This window comes from Sturnira hondurensis, unplaced genomic scaffold, assembly GCF_014824575.4.
Source record: "Sturnira hondurensis isolate 20B ecotype Veracruz unplaced genomic scaffold, ASM1482457v3 Scaffold0021795, whole genome shotgun sequence".
In the NCBI taxonomy this organism is placed as follows: domain Eukaryota; kingdom Metazoa; phylum Chordata; class Mammalia; order Chiroptera; family Phyllostomidae; genus Sturnira; species Sturnira hondurensis.
In genome coordinates this window covers 2880651-2899524 of record NW_028094426.1, presented here as the reverse complement: position 1 = coordinate 2899524, position 18874 = coordinate 2880651, and the positions used below count along the sequence as shown (strand labels likewise).

The window sequence follows — 18874 nt, the reverse complement described above, 5'->3', positions numbered from 1 at the left end:
CAGTTCGCTGGCTGCAAAGTCTGAAGATCAATCTCCTAAATGCCAAGATAATCACTGACACTATCTTGCAGTTTACTTTCCACGAATACATTCTAACTGGTCCAACACCCCCGCCCCCAAATTCCATGACTTTTGGCTTTTTAGGCGGTATTGTTCTCCCCTCCCCCCAGGAAGGCCGCCTCTACACTTAGCCCAGCACCAGGAAACGGCATCGGCTGGTGGCTCAAATGTGGGGCTAGGGCGGGGTCGGTTCAAACCTTCTGCTGCCCCCCTACCCTCCCGCCCCAGATGTTTATTTTTAATTTTTTTATTCCAAATCCACAGCTTTGTGTTAAGCACAATCGACTTCGAAGCTGCAGCACTGCCTCCCCCTTTGCAGGCACAGCACTGGGAAGTGGGTAAAAGTCGCTGTGGGATGTGCTCGGACGCTCCCCCACGCCCAATGCCTCCACAGGGACCCGAGGAGCAGCGGCCGCCCCGCCACCACACCACACGCGCGCGCGGGCCTAACAGCAGCAGACCCGCAGCCACCGCGCCACCGCCCAGCCGAGCCGGGGAGACTCCCAAGGGCTCTTTAAATACGATCTATAAATACTACGGGCTCTCAGCGCGTGCGTCATGGCAGAGGCGGCCTCCGATTGGCCACCGTAACCTCGCTCAAGTGCTGAGCCCGATTGCTCAACCAGGCTGCGACCTCGGCCGGGCGCCCCTCCCCCGCAGCCGACGCTGGCTGCGGGGCCGGCGGCGGGGACGTGGGGTGGCTTTCGCGGAGCCGCGGCGGCGTCTGGAGTTGCTTGAACTTGAGAACATTCTAAGCCCTGAGCCCTTGGCAGTCTTTCGGGACGCCGGCGGCCTTTTGTAAGGCTCAGTTTTGGCAAGCCGAAGCCTAGCTCTTTTAGGCTGGATCTTTTTGCTTTCTACAAAACAAAAGGAGAAAAGTTTTAAGGGTTTCACCCCAGCAAACGCTCTGGGTGGCTCGCAGAGGCACCACGTGAGACCTGGACTCGCAGCTAGAGCCCTGTCCAATGACTCGAGACTTGGCATGTTCAAAAAAGTCTTTTGCATGATTGCCAGTAAGACCTCGTTAGCTTGAAAGTGAAACAAGGAGGGTTCGGAAAATGCAAGACGTACCATTCCTCCTGGTTTAAATCTAAGGTTTTTTTTTTTTTAAATACAATAATTAGCCAATATAAAGCGGCGACTTGGAAAAGTTCCTCGTCGAGGTTCTTGTAGCAAGTAAAAATGATCAGCCAGTTGACTCTCCCTAGATTCGCGGAGGGAGGTGGTGGTCGGAGAGGGAGAGAAAGACCGGGCTTTGGGACCGAAAATCGTCCCGATGTTGTGGCGTTGCAGACGCATCTTGAATTTTGTTGAGAATGCCTTAGATTGCTCGCGAGAGAGAAATAAGCAGAATTGTTACACATGAACATTCGGACGTTAAAAGAATAATTTCTCTTGTCGGGATATAAACTTGACAGGGAATGTTTCAGTTGTTTGTTTAAAATATTTTAGATTATCTATAGCACAGTGAATTCTTTTGTGTGGAGTGTGATTAATGTAGTGACTTAATTCTTTCACGTTGTTTTAAAATATTCTGCCCTTAAAGCTCACACAACATACTCTAATGCTCCAAGCCTTCTGGTATCAGGATTTGGGGGTGACTGCTAGAAGGAAGTGTTGGTGTGTTACACCTAGTTGGTCCTCAATAAATCTTAATGGAATGAATGTTAGACAAATATATTTATTCAGAAGAGATTAAGCATTTATTAACATCAAAGATCTTATTAAATTACATTTTATAAAAGTTCTACTTTGACATCCTTCTCTAAATAAAACGAAAAGTCAAAACGGACTTGTGTTATTTGAAAACAATACTTGAACTACGGTTGGGAGCTAGCGGATTTGCAGCCTTAAAAGCTTTTTAAAAAGTACTTCGGATTTTAACAGAAGAGCGCCGCCTGCTGTCAAGTGATTTTTGGACAAAGCAACGGAAATCTAACACTTGGGTTATACCCAAGGGCAAAGCTGGAAATGTGAACTTTAAATATTTTTCACTAACACCTGGTTGTAAGTCATTTTGTAACTCTAGCTATTTTAATCATTACTGGCAAGCAAGTATGATCATTCAGTTGTGAATGCCACCTTAAATATTATTCCCAATCACATGGTAATACAAACCAGTTTATGCTTTTAAAATGATATTAAAACAAAAGATAGACTTGTTTTACAGTCATCATTCTCTGCATTAACAGATACAAATGTAAGAAAAATAGTTTTAGTCATCAAAGGAGTTTTTCTAATAATTTTAGTACTGTGTAGTATGAATCAATCAAAATTGACTGATTTGAATACAGACTATAATAAGTTCTCATTTAACTTCATGAATAGGTTCTTGAAAACTGCAACTTTAAGCAAAATGATGTATAGCAAAACCAATTTTACCATAGGCTAATGAATATAAACCAGATATAAATTTCTATGGCATATTTCTGGTCACAAACACATTATCAAACTTCAAAATAAAAACTCAAAACACTTGTAATATTACTCATTGAAATAAATGTGAGCTATACATACATTTAAGGAAGGTTAATAAAAACAATATGATTATTTTGCAACTTGCTTATTCCAGGCCACAGTTTTGGTTGGCCAGGGTTTTCTCAGAACCTCAGCACACCTAGTGCTAACTTGCCCTGGACAGACACCCTTCCATTGCAGGGGGCATGCATCGCACACACCTATACTCACTCAGACTGGAACAAGGTAGACACACCAATTCACCTGATGTGCACATTTTTGGGATGTGGGAGGAAACCAGAGTCCTCACACAGACAGAGATAGGACATGCAAACGCCACACAGACAGTGGCCCCAGGTGGAACTGATTTTTTTCTCATCACAGTTATAACAAACTGACCTTGAATAAACGAGGTTTTTGAGGCCCTGCTGTATAGCACTTGCAACAATCATACACTGGCCTTTCTCTTCTCAGCTTGCTTCTCTGTCTTAGAGTTTCTAATTTCCGAAGCCAAATATAAACGCACTTAAAACCACAGCCTTCTTGATAATTGTCTCTTTAATACACTTTTATTTTTATTGTGGTATCTGTATATTCATTACATTTTACAGTAATTTTCCTGTTAAGTTTTTAATATTACATTTCTTTTACTAATTCATTTACCTGTTGTCCTTATTAATGTTTAAAGATTTTTTAAAAGTCCTAACTAACCTTGTAAGTTGAAAACTGCACTTCTTGCCTGCTACTTCCATTGGTTCTTATTGTTAGAGATGCTCATCTTGCGGAGTAAAGAGCTGCATTCAGAGGTTAGCTGCTGGTACAGCTTTGAGTCACTAGGAGGTAAGAGGATAACTGGTAAACCACAAAGGACGAGATAAGGGAGGTGCCTGTCTCCCGCTGTAAATGCTAATGTGGGCATTTCAGCTGCACTCTTCGTAATAAGCACTTCACCACCCTTTGTAGAAACATACAGATAATGATCACGAATTATTCTGTGGTTCTCAATTCTCAGTTGCAGAGGCAGAAATGGAAATAGAGTCCATTATTATGCTGAAAAATGTATTGTAAAAACCCTCCAGTCGTCTGTCCTTGTGTAAGCCTGGGGTAACAATCCAGCATTCTTACAGCAGTGCCAAGTGTCCCAGCTGTTCTGTGAATTGGGTTCCCTTTTCCTGGTTGATGGTGCAGGACCACATCTTTTCCACGTGGTTGGCCCTATAGTCACCATACCTCAAGTTAGTTCTAAAGGTGGGAAATGAAGGCTGGATGTTGGTGCCATTAGAGTAAGGCTGGCAATAGGTGTCTCCACCCCCACTCCCATTTATTTAGTGGTATTTACCAACTGTCCTACCTACGGAAGTTGACATGTTTGCTATGGACACAGTGTTGGTAAAAATGTCAAGGTTTAGGGGTGGATTGGATACATGACAAAAGGCTTATGAATTTGCTGAGTTTTACTACAGGTAGGTCAGCGCATCCCTGAGATCCTGGGGTGATTCATAAGTGAATTAATTTGCAGTAGACTGCAACCTTGGCTTTCTGGTGCATTGACTTAGGGATGATCTCTCTACTGGGTCACCAATGCCCTTGCTTGCTGATAGGGAGATTATGTGACCCATGTAACGTGAATATGGGAGTATATGTATTCACTATTGGCAAAAGTATAAAGTATGAACTTATTAAACCTGGGTTTTCCTCCTGTATTGACAAATGACTTGAGTTTTGTATACTTCGAGGAGCGCATAGATTTTGGTTAAATTCAAACTACTTTTATCTTTATAAAAATGAATTTATCACAAAAATCCAGTTGACATATATCTTTATTACACCTTCACAATTATGCTTCCTTACTCAAAACACACCTCCCTCTAAGTAATTTTGCTCTGTACATCAGGTGGCCTAAAGAACATTATTAATAGAATTATCATTTAATGAGAATTTAATAACTATCAAGGACCATGCCAATTATCTATCAAGGACAGACCTAGGAGTGGTAATTCAGAGTCACATAAGTCTCCATCATTTAGTAGGAACATGGCGCCACCCGAACAGGCAATACTTAAGGAAATTAACTGAGCTAAATAGAACATTATGGAAGATTCGAACTAGAGTGAAAGTCACTTTGGTACAGAAATGACCAATTTGTAGCTTAATTGGTTTGTTAGTCATCTGGGGCTACCACAGCAAAAGAGCAGCAACTGCAGAGGGTAAATCACAGGTTTATTTTCTCACAGTTGTGGAAGCTGCAAGTTTGCAGTCAGGATGCCCCACAGTCAATCCCTGCGGACAGCGTTCTCCCTGACATGCAGAGGGAGGCCGTCTTGCTGTGTGCTCACATGGCCTCTTTTCGGTGCGCGCTTGAGGGCGGTGATGGTGAGGGGGAAGGAGGGCAGAGCCAGCTCCCTCGTGACTCCATCGAACTCTAACTCTCCCCAAAGGCCCCATTTCCAAGCACCATCACTTTTGGGGTGAGAGCTTCAATAGCGGATTTGGGGAGAACACCATTCATAGCAACTGGAATCTTATTTCCTCCTTTCCTTTCTATCGGAAGAGGATAAAACGTTGTTCTCTGATGCTTCTTTTAAGCTTTGAATTTGTAAGTTATTTTAAACTTTTTAAAACTTGCAAATGTAAGATAGAGAGTTTCTGTATACCCTTCATCTGGCTTTCTCTAATGTTAATAACATCTTAATCAGGAAACTGCCATAGTTATAATACTATTAACTATTTAAATTTCACCCATTTTTCCCCTAAAGACTTTAAAAAAAAATTTCAGGATGCGATCCAAAATTTGGTTGTCTGTTTAGTCATATCCAATCTACAACAATTCCTCGCTCTTGTCTTCGGTAATGTGACACTGCTGATGAGTATTGGTCAGGTATTTTGGAGAATGCCTCTCATTTGGGGTTTGCCTAATGTTTTCCCAAGATTAGATTGAGAGTCTGTATTTTTGGCCATACCCCAGACATGATCTTAAAACCCTTCTCTGTAGTTTCAGAGGACATGTAATGTTGATACATCTTTTTTACTGGTGATCTTCCCTTGATTATTTGGTAAAGATGTGTACTGCCTGGGTTTATCCAGGGATTATTACTGTTTTTCCCTTGTAGAGAAATATTCTGGAGCAGATCGTTCTCTGATTCTTGACTGTTTAGTGATGCCCTAAAGCAGAAGTAGGGATGGAAAGGAAATGTCCTGCCTGCAATATTCTGTGGACTTTCAGTCTTGGAGACACGCAGAGTGTGAGACCAAGTAACATGAGGTTATTATTCCTATTTGAAAGAGAAGAAAATGACTTTTTTTTTCAGTTTAAGTAATTTGGTCAAGGTTATAGAGCTACTTTGAATGACTGTTGGGTTTTCAGAAGAACTTACAAATATCACACGATTTGTGATAATAGAATCCAAAATTCAAATTTGTTTAATACCAGAACATAATCAGTTTATGTTTATTAAACTGATTATGTTCTGGTATTAGTTTATTAGTTTTCAAGTGCTTGCAATGTGCAGGAATTTATAGTCTTTAAACGCAAATGACAGACCAGTCTGAAGTATTACTTTAAAACCACAGCACATCGTCAAACCTCATTTAAGAAATTAAGTGCTTAATTAAACCTTGAATCAGATTTTATAAGTGCTGTTTAATAATTATGCTCTGGTTTAGGTAAAAATGATAAAAGAACATCCTTTGAAAATGTTGTGGCATGATTTTGGGGGCCAGCCAAAGATTGTTTACTACAGATAAATGATAAATGAATAACTATACTAATAGCAGCATTTTTTAGCTATTTAGCATAAGAATTTGTCAATGAAATCATTGTGAATACCTTCTGAATAGAAGTTAAATTTGAGTGAAAGTGGAAAATGACACATGTTCTAAATGATATTTTTGTTACCACGGATAACTGTGTAACATTGCCCAGAATGATTGGCGCTCCCACACCAAGCCCCCTGCCTTGTCCTGTGCCTGGGGACCCCAGGGACCCTTATGCTATCACCCAGGACTTCTGCCCAGACCCGGCAAGCCTGGCTGAATAAGCCTGCACCTTCGTGCTTGGAGACCTCCTCCACCACTTCCTCTCCTTGCTCTCCTCCTCCCATCTACCTCCACAGACAAACGGACTGCTAAAAAAATTATGCTGGGAAAATTTGATGTTCATAGGCAAACAAACAAACAAAGAGAAGCACCTTGGCCTAAGTCTCACACCTTATACAAAAATTAACTCAAAATGGGCCACAACATGTCAAATGTAAAAAACTATAAAACTTTTTAGAAAACAAGTAAGAGAAAATATTTGTGATTAAGGAGTTCTTAGCCCTTAACTGTTTGGCTAGGCAAAGAGTTCTTCGACTTGAAACCAAAAGAAACATTCATGAAAGGAAAAATTGATAATTGGCCTTTGTTAAAATTTAGAACTTTCCTTGCAAAAAGCCCTGTTAAGAGACTAAAAAGACAAGTTTCAGGGTGTGAGAAAATACGTGTTCATAAAAGTACCAACATCTAGAATATATAGTGAATCTAAAAACTCAACAGTAAGGAAAAAAACACTCAAAAAAGGACATGAAGAGACATTTCATGGACAAGGACATACAGATGCTAAATAAGTGCATAAAAAGCAGTTCAACGTTATTTGCCATTATCAAAATGTAATTTAAACCCACAATGATATCTCATTACAATTTCTATAAAAAATAGAAAGTGCCAAGTACTGGAGAAGATGCCAAGCAATTGGATCACTCATGCATTGTTGGTGAAAATGTGAAATGGTATCGTTTCCCTGGAAAACAATACAGCGATTTCTTACAGATTAAATATGCAGTGACCATATGACCCAGACATTGCAGTCACGGGTGTTTATCCCCAAGAAACAACTTACGTTTACACAAAATACTGTAGACAAATATTTGTGGTAGTTTTATTCTAACAGCCCCAAACTGCAGACAACTTGTAGATGTTCTTCTACAGGTGAATTGTTAAACCACAGTGTCACCACCCCGTGGAATGCTACTCAGACAGAACAAGGAACGCACTATTGACACATGCAACGACATGGATGGAAATCCAGAGAACTATGTGAGTGGGACAAAGCTAGTCCCAAAAGGTTACTTATGTGGGGATCCACTACGTAACATTCTTGAAGTGAGAAAGTTATAGGAGTGGAGAAAAGATTAGTGTTTGCCGAGGGTTAGGAGAGGATGGGTGGCAGAGAGTGACTTTGGCTCTGAATGGGACTCCAGTGGGGATGGGAATGATCTGTATCTTGAGTGTACCAATATCCATATCCTGGTTATGATGTTGTTCTGTACTTTCAGTGGGGAAACGGGGGTAACGAGCACATGAGGTCTCTGTTTTATTTGTTGCAGCTGCATGTGAAGCTACAGTTACCTCAAAATAAAAAGTGTAATTAAAAAAAAAGTGAAAATACTTCTCTCACCCTCCAATCCTACCCTCTCCCCAATTTACTATAAAATATTTTGGTAAGCTTTGTTTCAAATGGTGTGTCAGGACAAAACCACATATTTCAAATAAGAATTCCAAGGCCTTTTAGACCAGGTTATACACATTGGTCTGACATGCTCACCTTCTTCATTTCGAGATAGGTTCCGGACAGTCTACTTCTCCAGGTTGATATATCTCTCTGTCTGTTTTTATGACTTTAAAAGGGTTCATTACAGGCACGCAGAATTCCATTTTCATGATTGATAGACTGTAAAGTTTGTTAAGGGTTGAGTTGTGTCCTCCTTACCATCCCCCCAAAAGATATGTTGAGGTCTTAAACCCTAGTATCTCCAAATGTGATCTTATTCAGAAATAGAGTCTTTACGGAGGTGAACAAATTAAAAGTAGGTAATTAGGGAGAGTCTTAATCTAACGTGACTAGTGTCCTTATAACAAGAGAAAATTTGTATACGAAGACAGACATTCACAGAGGTAAGATGATATGAAGATATACAGAGACAACGCCATGGGAACATGGAAGATTCGGGCGCTGCATCTACAAACCAAGGAATGCCCCAAATTGCCATCAAAGCACTGGAAGCTGGGAAGAGTTAAGAAAGAATTCTCTTACCAGTTTAAGAGAAAATGTTGTCTTGCTGACACTTTGATTTCAGACTTTTAGTTTCCAGAATGATGCGATTACATGTTTCTGTCATTTTGAGCCATCCAGAAATACTTATACATGTTTGTGGTACTTTGTTATAACAGCCACAGGAAACTAAGACAATGATGTCCCTCTTTTTTTGCCATTAGCAATTGCTGCAATGAATGTTCTCACACCCACGCAGCTTCACACATTCTTGTTATTGCTGTAGGGGGGATGCAATTTGTGAATCATAGTATGTGTATGTGATACCTGTTAGTATGTGTGTGAGGCTTATTGGGTTGACATAACAAAATACCATAGGAAACAGAAATCTAGTTTTCACAGTTCCAGAGGCTGGGAAATTAAAATTCAAGGTGGTTAGGTTCCTGGTGAGGGCTTGCACATGGCTGCCTTCTAGGCTGTGTCTTCACATGGAGGAAAGGGAGGCAGCAAACTGTCCTTTCTTCCTAAAGATCACTAATCCTATCAGATTAGGGGCCTAAAGATCTTCCTAGAGATCACTAATCCAGATTAGGGGCCCACGCCCACAACCACATCTAACTCTAATCACTTCCCACAGGTCTCATCTCCAACACTATCACATAGGGGATTTGGGCTTCAACATGTGAATTTGGGGGGCACACAGTTCAGTCCATAGAAGTATGCATATGGCATGGGATGCACTCCGGATTACTCTGTCGAGTTTTTTTTTTTACTGTGTGAAATGAGCAGAAATTTTATCTTTGGGGGAGATTGGGCCTAGAGTTGCAATTTTCATAAGAAGCTACTTCCTTATACAGTAATTATTGTACCCCCCTGACATTTTCATCTCGATTATGTGTGAATGGGGTGTTGGTGTTTATCTGCAAACACTGACGTCTTTTAGAGCACAGGTGGCAAACACAAGCGGACTGAATTCCGCCCTCCACCTTGTCTTATGCAGCCGTTTCTCGTTTCTACTCAGCAGCAGCAGCAGCAGCACCGAGCTCTTGTTTAACAGTTAAGGAGTCGTTACATGTATACAGTCCCCAAATTACATTTGGCCCTTTGAAGGCAACTGCGAGGCTGATGTGGCCCCCAGTGAAAATGAGTTCGACACCCCTGTTTTAGAGCATGGCCACGCATCGGTAGTACCATTCTGTGGATTCAGTAGCAAGGACAAAACAAAACAAATAAAACAGAGTCTTCTCCTTGCCTGGTCTCCTGCGCCCTTTCTGCTGGCCCTTCACAAGCTCCTCCTCCTCTTTCCTGTCTTCCCCATCCTCACACACATCAAAATTTGTTTTCTGAGGAGACTACAGTATCAATAATTTATACAACTTTAAAGATTTAACTGAATGTGCCTTTTCTTCCACAAAATTTGCTTTCTAAGCCTGGAATTTTAGGCATTCCTGAGCAGCCAAAGAGCAGGTTTGGAAAAATGAAAGATCGATCTGGGTGCACCTAAAACTGAGAGGCAGGGGACCTCCAGTCCTGTATGAGCCTGGTCAGCACAGGGTTCCCTACTTTGCTTCCATTTCCTAGCCCTTAGGCTGGGCTTGCATGCAATGTGCTTAGGGTGATGGTCCAGTCTTCAGGCATCTCTGCGCTCCCCACCACCCTGCCACTCTGTTCAGCAAGAGAGCCAGGAAAGGGGCATGAAGACAATGGTTCCACATGGAGAAGGTGAGTGGACAAGGGGCTGAGCAACTTACCTAATTCTCACCTCAGGTTAAACCTTTATTCTCCTGCTGCTTTTTTGGAATGTAGGAGGCAACCTGTAGGTTCTGTACGGAGAAAATTCGTAGAGGACAAACTATAAATAGATGTTGAAGCTCAAACTCGGCTTCAAAGAAGGCCTCACATCTTTTCCTCCTCTTCCTCCTTGCCCAACCCCTCCCTTCTCAGGGTTTCTCATCTGCTTTGTCTTTCCTGGTCCTCAGGTTTTTCTCGTTTGCTGTTGACGACATAAACTGTGAATTGAGTACGAGCTCGGCTGGACTTTGAAGTGAAGCTAAAGCGCAGCTGTTTCCTTTCCCTGGTGCTTTTCTCTCCTCTCCATCATTTTTTCCTTCAAGTTTGGACATTTGATATTTTAGAAAACTAGCCAAATATCTGTATTTTATAACCCAAATTGGTTATTGAAAACATCAGTCTCATTTTTTCTTTATTAAAGCATTGACATGACTGACTGTTCCAGGGCGCTGGCCACTTGCTGTTAAAGAAAAATGATTGTTGGGCTATTTTGGATGGGAGTGTATTTGTGGTATAGTTTTTTTTTCCCTTTCCTTTGCACACACCTCAGGAAGGAAAAAACAGAAACACCCTTTAGACCACTCTGTGAGAAGTACATTTTAAGCTCATAATAAGCCCAGACAAGCAAAACCTTTGTGTTTCCGAGAGCGGGTCTGGAGGAGGAGAGGATGTTTAAAACGACGGAACATTGGGCTCTTCTCAGGAAGAAATTCTGTGCTTTTAGTGTCTCCTAGAGCTGTTTACCAAGGGAAAGGACGGTAGAAAATGTACCCGTTGCAGCGGTTGTTTGAATCTCTAAATCTGACTTCAGTTTCTATGATGAATGATCTGTGTAAATAAAACTAAAATTACCTCAGCTTTCCGTATGCGATATTTTTCCTCTTTTTTTTTTTTGTTTGTGGTTAACACTCTAGTTTGGGATGAGTTTGTAAATAAAGTACCATGTTTTTAGACAGTAAATACTTCCAGAACGAACCAGGTCTTTTATGCTTCCAGGCTCATCAACTCACAACACCTACGTGGAAATAAGTCTGCATTTGGGGAAGCAACAGAGGTTCGACATTTAGAAAGACATTAGTCCCACAGAGCACTGGACTCTGTGCCTCATGGTATTCCCATATCTACAACTGTCTGTTACACATTTTCTAACTTCTTGCCTTGTCATGATTTCAGATTCATTCAGTCTAAAACCAATTTATCAGCCTTCTCTAGTCCCCAACCCAGTTTATTCATTTATCCAGGAAAATAATAATGAGTACTTTCTATAGGCGAGGCAATGGGCAAGGTGCTAGGACTACCCTGGGGACCGAGACAGTAATTCTCAGCCCCTTTGGAGTTTACCTTTTAGCAGAAGAGATCAGAGAGTAGCAATAATTATCTTAATCATTACACAGTTCCAACAAAGACAAATGTGCTGGAGGAGATGCACAGGTGCTTTGAATGAGTTTAACTCGGGGAATCTTATCTACTCTGGAGAGTCGAGGAAAAAACTCCATTTAGGAAGGAGCCACCCAGCTGAGCTCTGGAAATGACTGGACAGCCCCTGAGGGGAAAGCTGTGGGTGTGTCCAGGGAAATCAACAGCCTGGGGAAAGGCCCTGAATTTTGAGGAAATGTAAAAAAACCCTTTGGTTTCTGGAATAGACAATGAAGAAAGAGTGACATGAAATGTAGTCTGGTTAGGTAGGGTTAGAACATAAAGGTCTTTGACCCGTCTGGGAGATTTTCAATTTTATTTTAAGGGTAATAGAAAGCCATGGGAAGATTTGGAGCAAGAGAAAAATTCAGGCTAACAAGATTTAACTTAAAAAGAGTAAAGCAACGTAACTCTGGCTGTTATGAAGAGAATTGAAATGAACTCTGGTAGTTAGAATTTTTGGTTATCTAGCGCGTTTTCCCTTTCCTTCCACGTCTGGTGATAGAACCCCCGCCGGTGGGAACCCCTTCCCTGTGATTTGGGTGCGGCTGACTCTCCTTCATCTCCCAGCATAGGGATGGGCACACGATGGGCATGATACAACTAACCAGAGTTCCCTGTTCTCCTGGCCTCAGTGGGTGGTTCAGAGGTGGGCACGTGACTCAAGTTACGCTAACCAGGACTTCTGCTCAAACACTCAGGAAAGATAATCCCTTTCTCTCTCGGACAGCTAGCCAGCCATTGCTAGCTGTCATATCACCAAGGACAAGAGCAGCAACATTTTCTAGCATTTGAGGAGAGAAGTTTGATAATAAAATAAACACAAAGGAAAGGGTAACTATGACATGGAGAGAGAGGTAGATTCCTGAATAAATTAGGCAAATCCGTAGATATAGTCATGTCTAGTTTACTGTGTTTGGGTTATATGATCCATAAATATCCAGAAACTTTCTTCATATTCTAGAAAATTTAATGTCTATCTGGCTAACCTTTGGTAAGCCAGACCTCCCACAATGAAATCTTGGTTTCCTCAGTTAGTTCATCATATATTTACCAGAGATGATGCTCAGCCCTGAAGACATGATGAAGGGAAGTTCTTACATTCAAACAATTATAATGCGGTAGGTCAAGCAAAGGTGTAGAGTCAGGAGATGTAGATTGAGACCTGCTTTATCACTTACTCTGACCTTAGCCAGGTTGGTTAAAGAGTCTTTGAACTTCAGCATCCTCATTTATCAAAATTACATAATGATGGTAGTAGTAGTAATAATAATACTCAGCTCATAGAGTTGTAGTAACTAAAATAATATTTGTGAGGAAAAAGGTAGTTTTTAGATTGCTGCACAAATACTAGTTACTGTTCTCAATAAGAATTTACTAAGACAGGCAACAATGGGTGTCATTATCTGGAACCTTTGTAGCTTTGGAAACCACTGTCTGAAATAATGAAGGGCCCTGTGCAGAATCACGCAGCCGGTTATGGGTGGCACTCCTGTCAGAACACAGGTCTTTGCTTTCTGTTGTTTCCACCCCCCGCACTGCAAGAACTGCAAGAATCTGCAGCACTCCTGTTTATAAGAGCAGCCTGTCTATTTTTAAAATTATTCTGGGACACATCTGAAAAGCCATAACATGAGATTAAAGAAAACAAAACCCCTGTTTTGCAGTTTTCTTGGCCGCTTGGGGAGAACATATTTTTCTGTGCATGTTTGGAAGTGGATGACAGTTTTGGACTTTTATCCATATCCTCCAGACTTTCTTTGGGACTCTTTCCGAGATTATCTCTGTGATTCAGAAAAGTATAATGTCATTTTATTTTTCAAATCCTCAGGGTTTTAGGAGTTTCGGGTTTTATTTTCCTGTCTGCCTTTTCATTGTTGCTATTATTTTTATATGTCATATTCATAATTCATTTTGTTGATTTAATTTTATGTATATATGCCAATAAATATGCATGACTATTAGGAAAGGGGAGAAAAATGTCTGAGCTGTGAGTGCTGGCACGTATTACAGGGCATAGCGGTGTAAAGTAGGCTGTGGGGATTACGTCATCATGCTCCTCTGTATGAACTCCATGGCGGAGAAGAAAATAGGGATCATCTTCTGTGGAAATTCATAATAGAAACATCTTTGAAACATATTGGAAATGGATGATAAAATTAAAAGAACGCGGTTTATTTTACTTGGAAGAGTTCTGGCTTTGTTCAATATTCCCCAGCGCGTTGGGTGGCTTGGAAAAGTGATTTAAATTCACTCTTTGAAAACTGAAATGATCATAGTTCATAACACTGTGCTTTGCACTTGGGAGTTAACTATATTAATGGCCAATGTTTATTATATGATTAATATGTGGTAGGCCATATGCTAAAGACTATTAGCTGTAACTCATTTAATCCTCTCCATACTCTGGGAAGTATGTAAAATTATTGTTTTCATTTTATAGATAAGAAGACTAGGTAGGCATTTTTCAGGGTATTATAACTATCTGTGTACATGTCGGCCTCTCCCCCTAGACCTGAATTTACGAGGGTGGGCATGGGACCCTCACAGCATCTGTCTCCCATGCTTAGCACAGACTCTCGTTCCTAGGCAGTCGGCAAAGAGGGTTTAATCTGTGCTTCTGAAAGCCAGTGTGGGTAGCATGAACTAAAGTGTGGAAAGATGAAGTAAGGAAAGAGTTGAGACTACTCTAATTGTTTAGGCAAAATCAAATAAAGACTTATATTTATATTAAAAAAATAGAACAAGAAGGGGAGGGGTATGAGAGGATAATTAGTAAGTGCTAAAAGATTTTAAGTAAAAGTAGCTATTATAAGCTATCTCTAAAAGAGCTATTTAGAATTATGTCAATGGGTCAAAGAACATGTATACTGATTAATAAAAATGTCATTGACTATTTGAGCTTTGAGCAGTGGTTTGAAGAAGAGATGCAGTAAAACAGTAATAGGATGATATAAGCTGCATTAGGCTATTCTTGGCATTCGTCCTGTCACAATCCTAGTCTGCGCCTGTGGCAGACATCACTAATCCATAGCAGAATTCTTCCTTCATGAGCCTGGACTTGGCGTGAGAATCCTTCTCAACTGAGTGCTTCTAGTTCCTGCCAACAATAGATTTGAATAGGCACACAAGTTGAAAATATTTGCCATTTCAGGTTCATTACATGGGACTTCTCAAGTTCAGATGCAGGAAAGTGTCGAGTGAGGGGGTAACAAAAATGCTGGCATATCACATGTCATGATATTTTTGGAAGGAATTTAAAAATGTATTTTGTTGGAAATGCATTTTATATATTTCTAAAGCAACTTTTATTTTTGGTATAGTTTCAAACTTTTAGGAAAATTGCAAAAATGATACAAAGGATTGCTTTCTACCTTTTATCCAAATTCACCAATTTATACATTTTGCCCTATTTGCTACATAGTATTCTAACTATCCATGTCTATCTCTATATTTTTCTGAACCATTTGAGAGAAAGTTGTAGCCAACATGGTTCTTTATCCTCCTACTTAAAGTATTAATATTATTGTTATTAAGAAAATACATTTAGTAGCATGAACTCTTTTTGCCTTTTGGGGCATGTGCCAATCTGTAGGATCCTTTTTGGTCTTCTCTGAGACCCCAAGCGCAACTGTGTCAGGACCTTCTGTAGCATCCACAGGTCCTTTCATCTCTGTTTATAAAAGAATATTTTTAAACCTCTATTGTTCAGATGGGATAATTTTACTGATAGCTAGAAGTTCATTTAGTGAGCCCATCTAATAAGTTTTTTATTCCAGTCACTGTATTTTTTAAGCTATAACATTTTTTTTTATACCTTGTTTCTCTCCCGAGACTTTCTCCCTTTCCATTTGTTTCAAGAGTTTTAACATTTACTCATTAGAGAATGATTTTAATAGCTGTTTAAAAGTGTTTGTCTAATTTCAACATCTATATTTGTGGCTGTTGATTGCCTTTTCTCTTGAGAAATGTCAAGATTTTCTTGGTTCTTGGTGTGTGAATAATTTTGAATTCTATCTTGGGCATTTTGGATATTATGTTATGGGACTCTAAGTCTTATTTAAATCCTATGGAGAATGTTTGCTTGTTCCCTTGACTTGGCAGGCGATTGAGTCTACCTTCTGTTGGCTGCAACTTAAAGGTCAGTTTGGTTTTCAAGGCGTTTGCTGCGTTCCTTGGGTCTGTCCCCGTGTGTAACACCCAGTGACTAGTCGGAGACATGAGCAGTCACCCACCCTGTAGGGTCAGATCTTTGGATGCACAGCTCAGGAACGAGTACAGGAGTTCATAAATAGTTTTGTGGTATCAGTTTCTTGAACTTCTTTCTCTTTATGATTTCCCACAGGGAAACCTTTCCTGCTCCCAGGCCCCCTCTTCCTGGTCTTCCTGACTTGAGTTGCCCTGGTCTGTTATGACTTTCTTCAGCTGTGTGTTACCTGGACCAAGTAGCAAGAGGCCAGAGAGAAAACAGCAACAGGGGTTCCTCTCACTCTTGGATCCACAGTTCCTCCGGTCGGAGAGAAGGGTTCTCTTTCCTCTCAATTTTAGGCATTTGCTTAGCTATTGTCTGTTGCCTCTGTGCCAAGGTGGCATTGCCCAGAGGCTGGGCCAAGAGAGGGGGAAAAATCCCCAAGGGATTTCCTCTGATCTTTCTGACCCACGACAGGCCATTTTCATGCTTCTTAGACAGGAAAGAGCGGGCTTCTCTGAAAGCATATTCTCTCAGCACCTGCTCCATACCTCTGAACTTCAGGTTGCCTTTGAGTTCAGCTGGGAAACATTCAATTTAAAGGAGAGGGAAGCTCACCGTCAGTTTAGTGGTTCTCAGGGTCTGCTTGTCTTCCCCAATGTACCTGCTGCCTTTCATTTTAAAAGACCTGGGGTATCTCCATACATCTTCTCCAAGTGTTTAGCTGTGTTCAGTGGAAGGCATGCTTTTTCCATATTATTCAGAACCCAGAGACCGCTCCTTTACTCTTAAATACTTCAATGCAATATCTCCTAAGATGAAGGACTTTCTCTTGTATGACTGTCTTATAACAGGCAAAATCAAGAAACATTTTCCTAATACTGTTTTCTAAACCATAGTCTATATTCAAATTTTATCAACTGCCTTAATAACTTCCTGTAGAGTTACTCTTTTCCCTGATCAAGGATTTATTCAAGGATCATGCATTGAATTTATAGTTGTCATGTCTCTTTAGTTTCCTTTAATCTGGTAAAGTTGTTTCTTTTTTTTTTCTGACCTTGACGTATAAAAACACAGACCAGTTATTTTATAGGATATCCTTAAGTTTGTATTTGTTTGTTCCCTAATGATTGCATCCAGGTTATGTATTGTTGGCAGGAATAGTGCATGTAAGATGTTGTATTCTTTGTAATACATACTAGAGGAGGTATATGATGTTTATTTGGACTATTAGTAGGGTTGTTATCTTTGCTCACTTGGTTAAGGTGTTTCTTAACAGTTTTTTTCCTACTATAAGTTACTATTTTTGTGAGTGGTTTAAGGGCTGAAGTTTGAATATGACTGCAAGATTATAAGGAAAATTATCAACTACTGTTGTCTAGCAGAACTCTGTGAAATGATAAAAATATCCTGTTCAATATGGTGGCCATTGTCACATGTGACTATTGAGCAACTGAAAGACAGCTAACACAACTGAGGAAATTTAAGGGGTATACTTTGAATCTGAAAAATTCTAGAGAACATCCTATCCCATGTGGATGAACAGGAGCCATACACCAAACCTGACAAGCTCAGGCGAGGCCTGCATGGCAGCCTTAGCAACTCCGGGACCTAAAGTAACCACATACAGGCTGGTCTGAAATGAAAACTTCCTAACTGAACACAAGTATGGCAGCATCTCCCAGCATCTTCCTTGACAAAGGCCAGTCTTTAGCTCAACTGAGCCTGTCTATTGTCTTTGGAATGGGAGAGTGATTTTCTTTATCTAGACCCCCCAGGGCACAGTCTCCCACAAGAGCAGGAGACCACAGAACCCCTCACTGTCATCTTGCTCTCCTGCATACCATCTCTCTGTGCTGTCCATGTTGTTAACTATCCTATACCCACCGCTGTAACAGAAGTATGTCTCTATCCCACTTACTTTTTATCCCATCTCAGAGATTTCCCTGCTTTGCTTTCTCCTTCTGCCTTAATCTACCACCAGTGGATTTCGTGTAACCTACTGACATCTTCTCCTTTGATTCTGATGTATAAAATCAGCGGGAAAACTGCCATTTTTCCAGAACATTTTCTCAATCCATTGAGATTTTGCTCATGGGCAATTGTTGTCAGTTTGGTTCAAATAAACTCATAAAAATTCACCATAGCTCAGCACATTCCTTACATTGACAACCATATCCCACAAAGTTTTAAATACCCCTGTTTCTGAAGTGCTCTGAGAAAATAAAAGTTCCATGGTCAAATAAGTTAGGGATCATTCTAGATAGCATACTTTATGGAATACAATACCATATGCTACCATCTTGGATTTACACATTTTTTTTTCATTTGTCTGAGTGTAGGTGAAACTGTCAGCTGATTACTCTGTGAGTCCCCCTAAAACTCCTTAACTCATTTATGTAGATGACTTACTGAGCAACTCAGACAGATCATCTGACTGCAAAACCTGAGGTATTTCTGGCACAAGAGAGGTGGTAATGGAGAAAGTGGTATTGAAGTTTAGGTTTCCTCATGAATTTTGTCTAATGTTGATGGAGTTCTTGGAAGATTTATTACTTAGTATTTGGATGCAATTTTAGGAGTGCAAGACCAGGAAATGGTTAGCAGTCACAGAATGCGGTCATCTCAGGATTTCTAAGGGAACTGCTATTAATATTAATGGCTCTTGTCAACTTACAGCATAGCTATCTGAAGATGTGTTTCTATTTAAATAGATGAATTCCTGGAACAGAGTAATATTTTAATGCCTTAGGCAAAGTTATTCAGAGTGAATAGTCTAATACAAATATAGTTACTGTAAACGAGTCTTAAGTGTCTCTCAAAATCACACACATAATCCGTTACTGAAGAAAATATAGGATGGTTAGAAAGTATGAGAGAAGGAGGCTTAGAGGGGAGAGAAAGGAGAACATTTGCGGAGACAAAGACGTCCT

General features: G+C 40.4%; 1 protein-coding gene across 1 annotated transcript in view; it reads right to left on the bottom strand.

Moving 5' to 3' along the window:
- Positions 1-506: 506 nt before the first annotated feature.
- The window catches only part of LMNTD1 (lamin tail domain containing 1), a 92617-nt gene continuing 74249 nt past the window's right edge, over positions 507-18874 (bottom strand). The window contains exons 8-9 of the mRNA XM_037033856.1: positions 4854-4992; positions 507-917 (exon numbers count right to left, since the gene is read on the bottom strand). Of these exons, the coding sequence (XP_036889751.1) occupies positions 507-917; positions 4854-4992 (550 nt within the window). The remainder of the gene's footprint in view (positions 918-4853; positions 4993-18874) is intronic.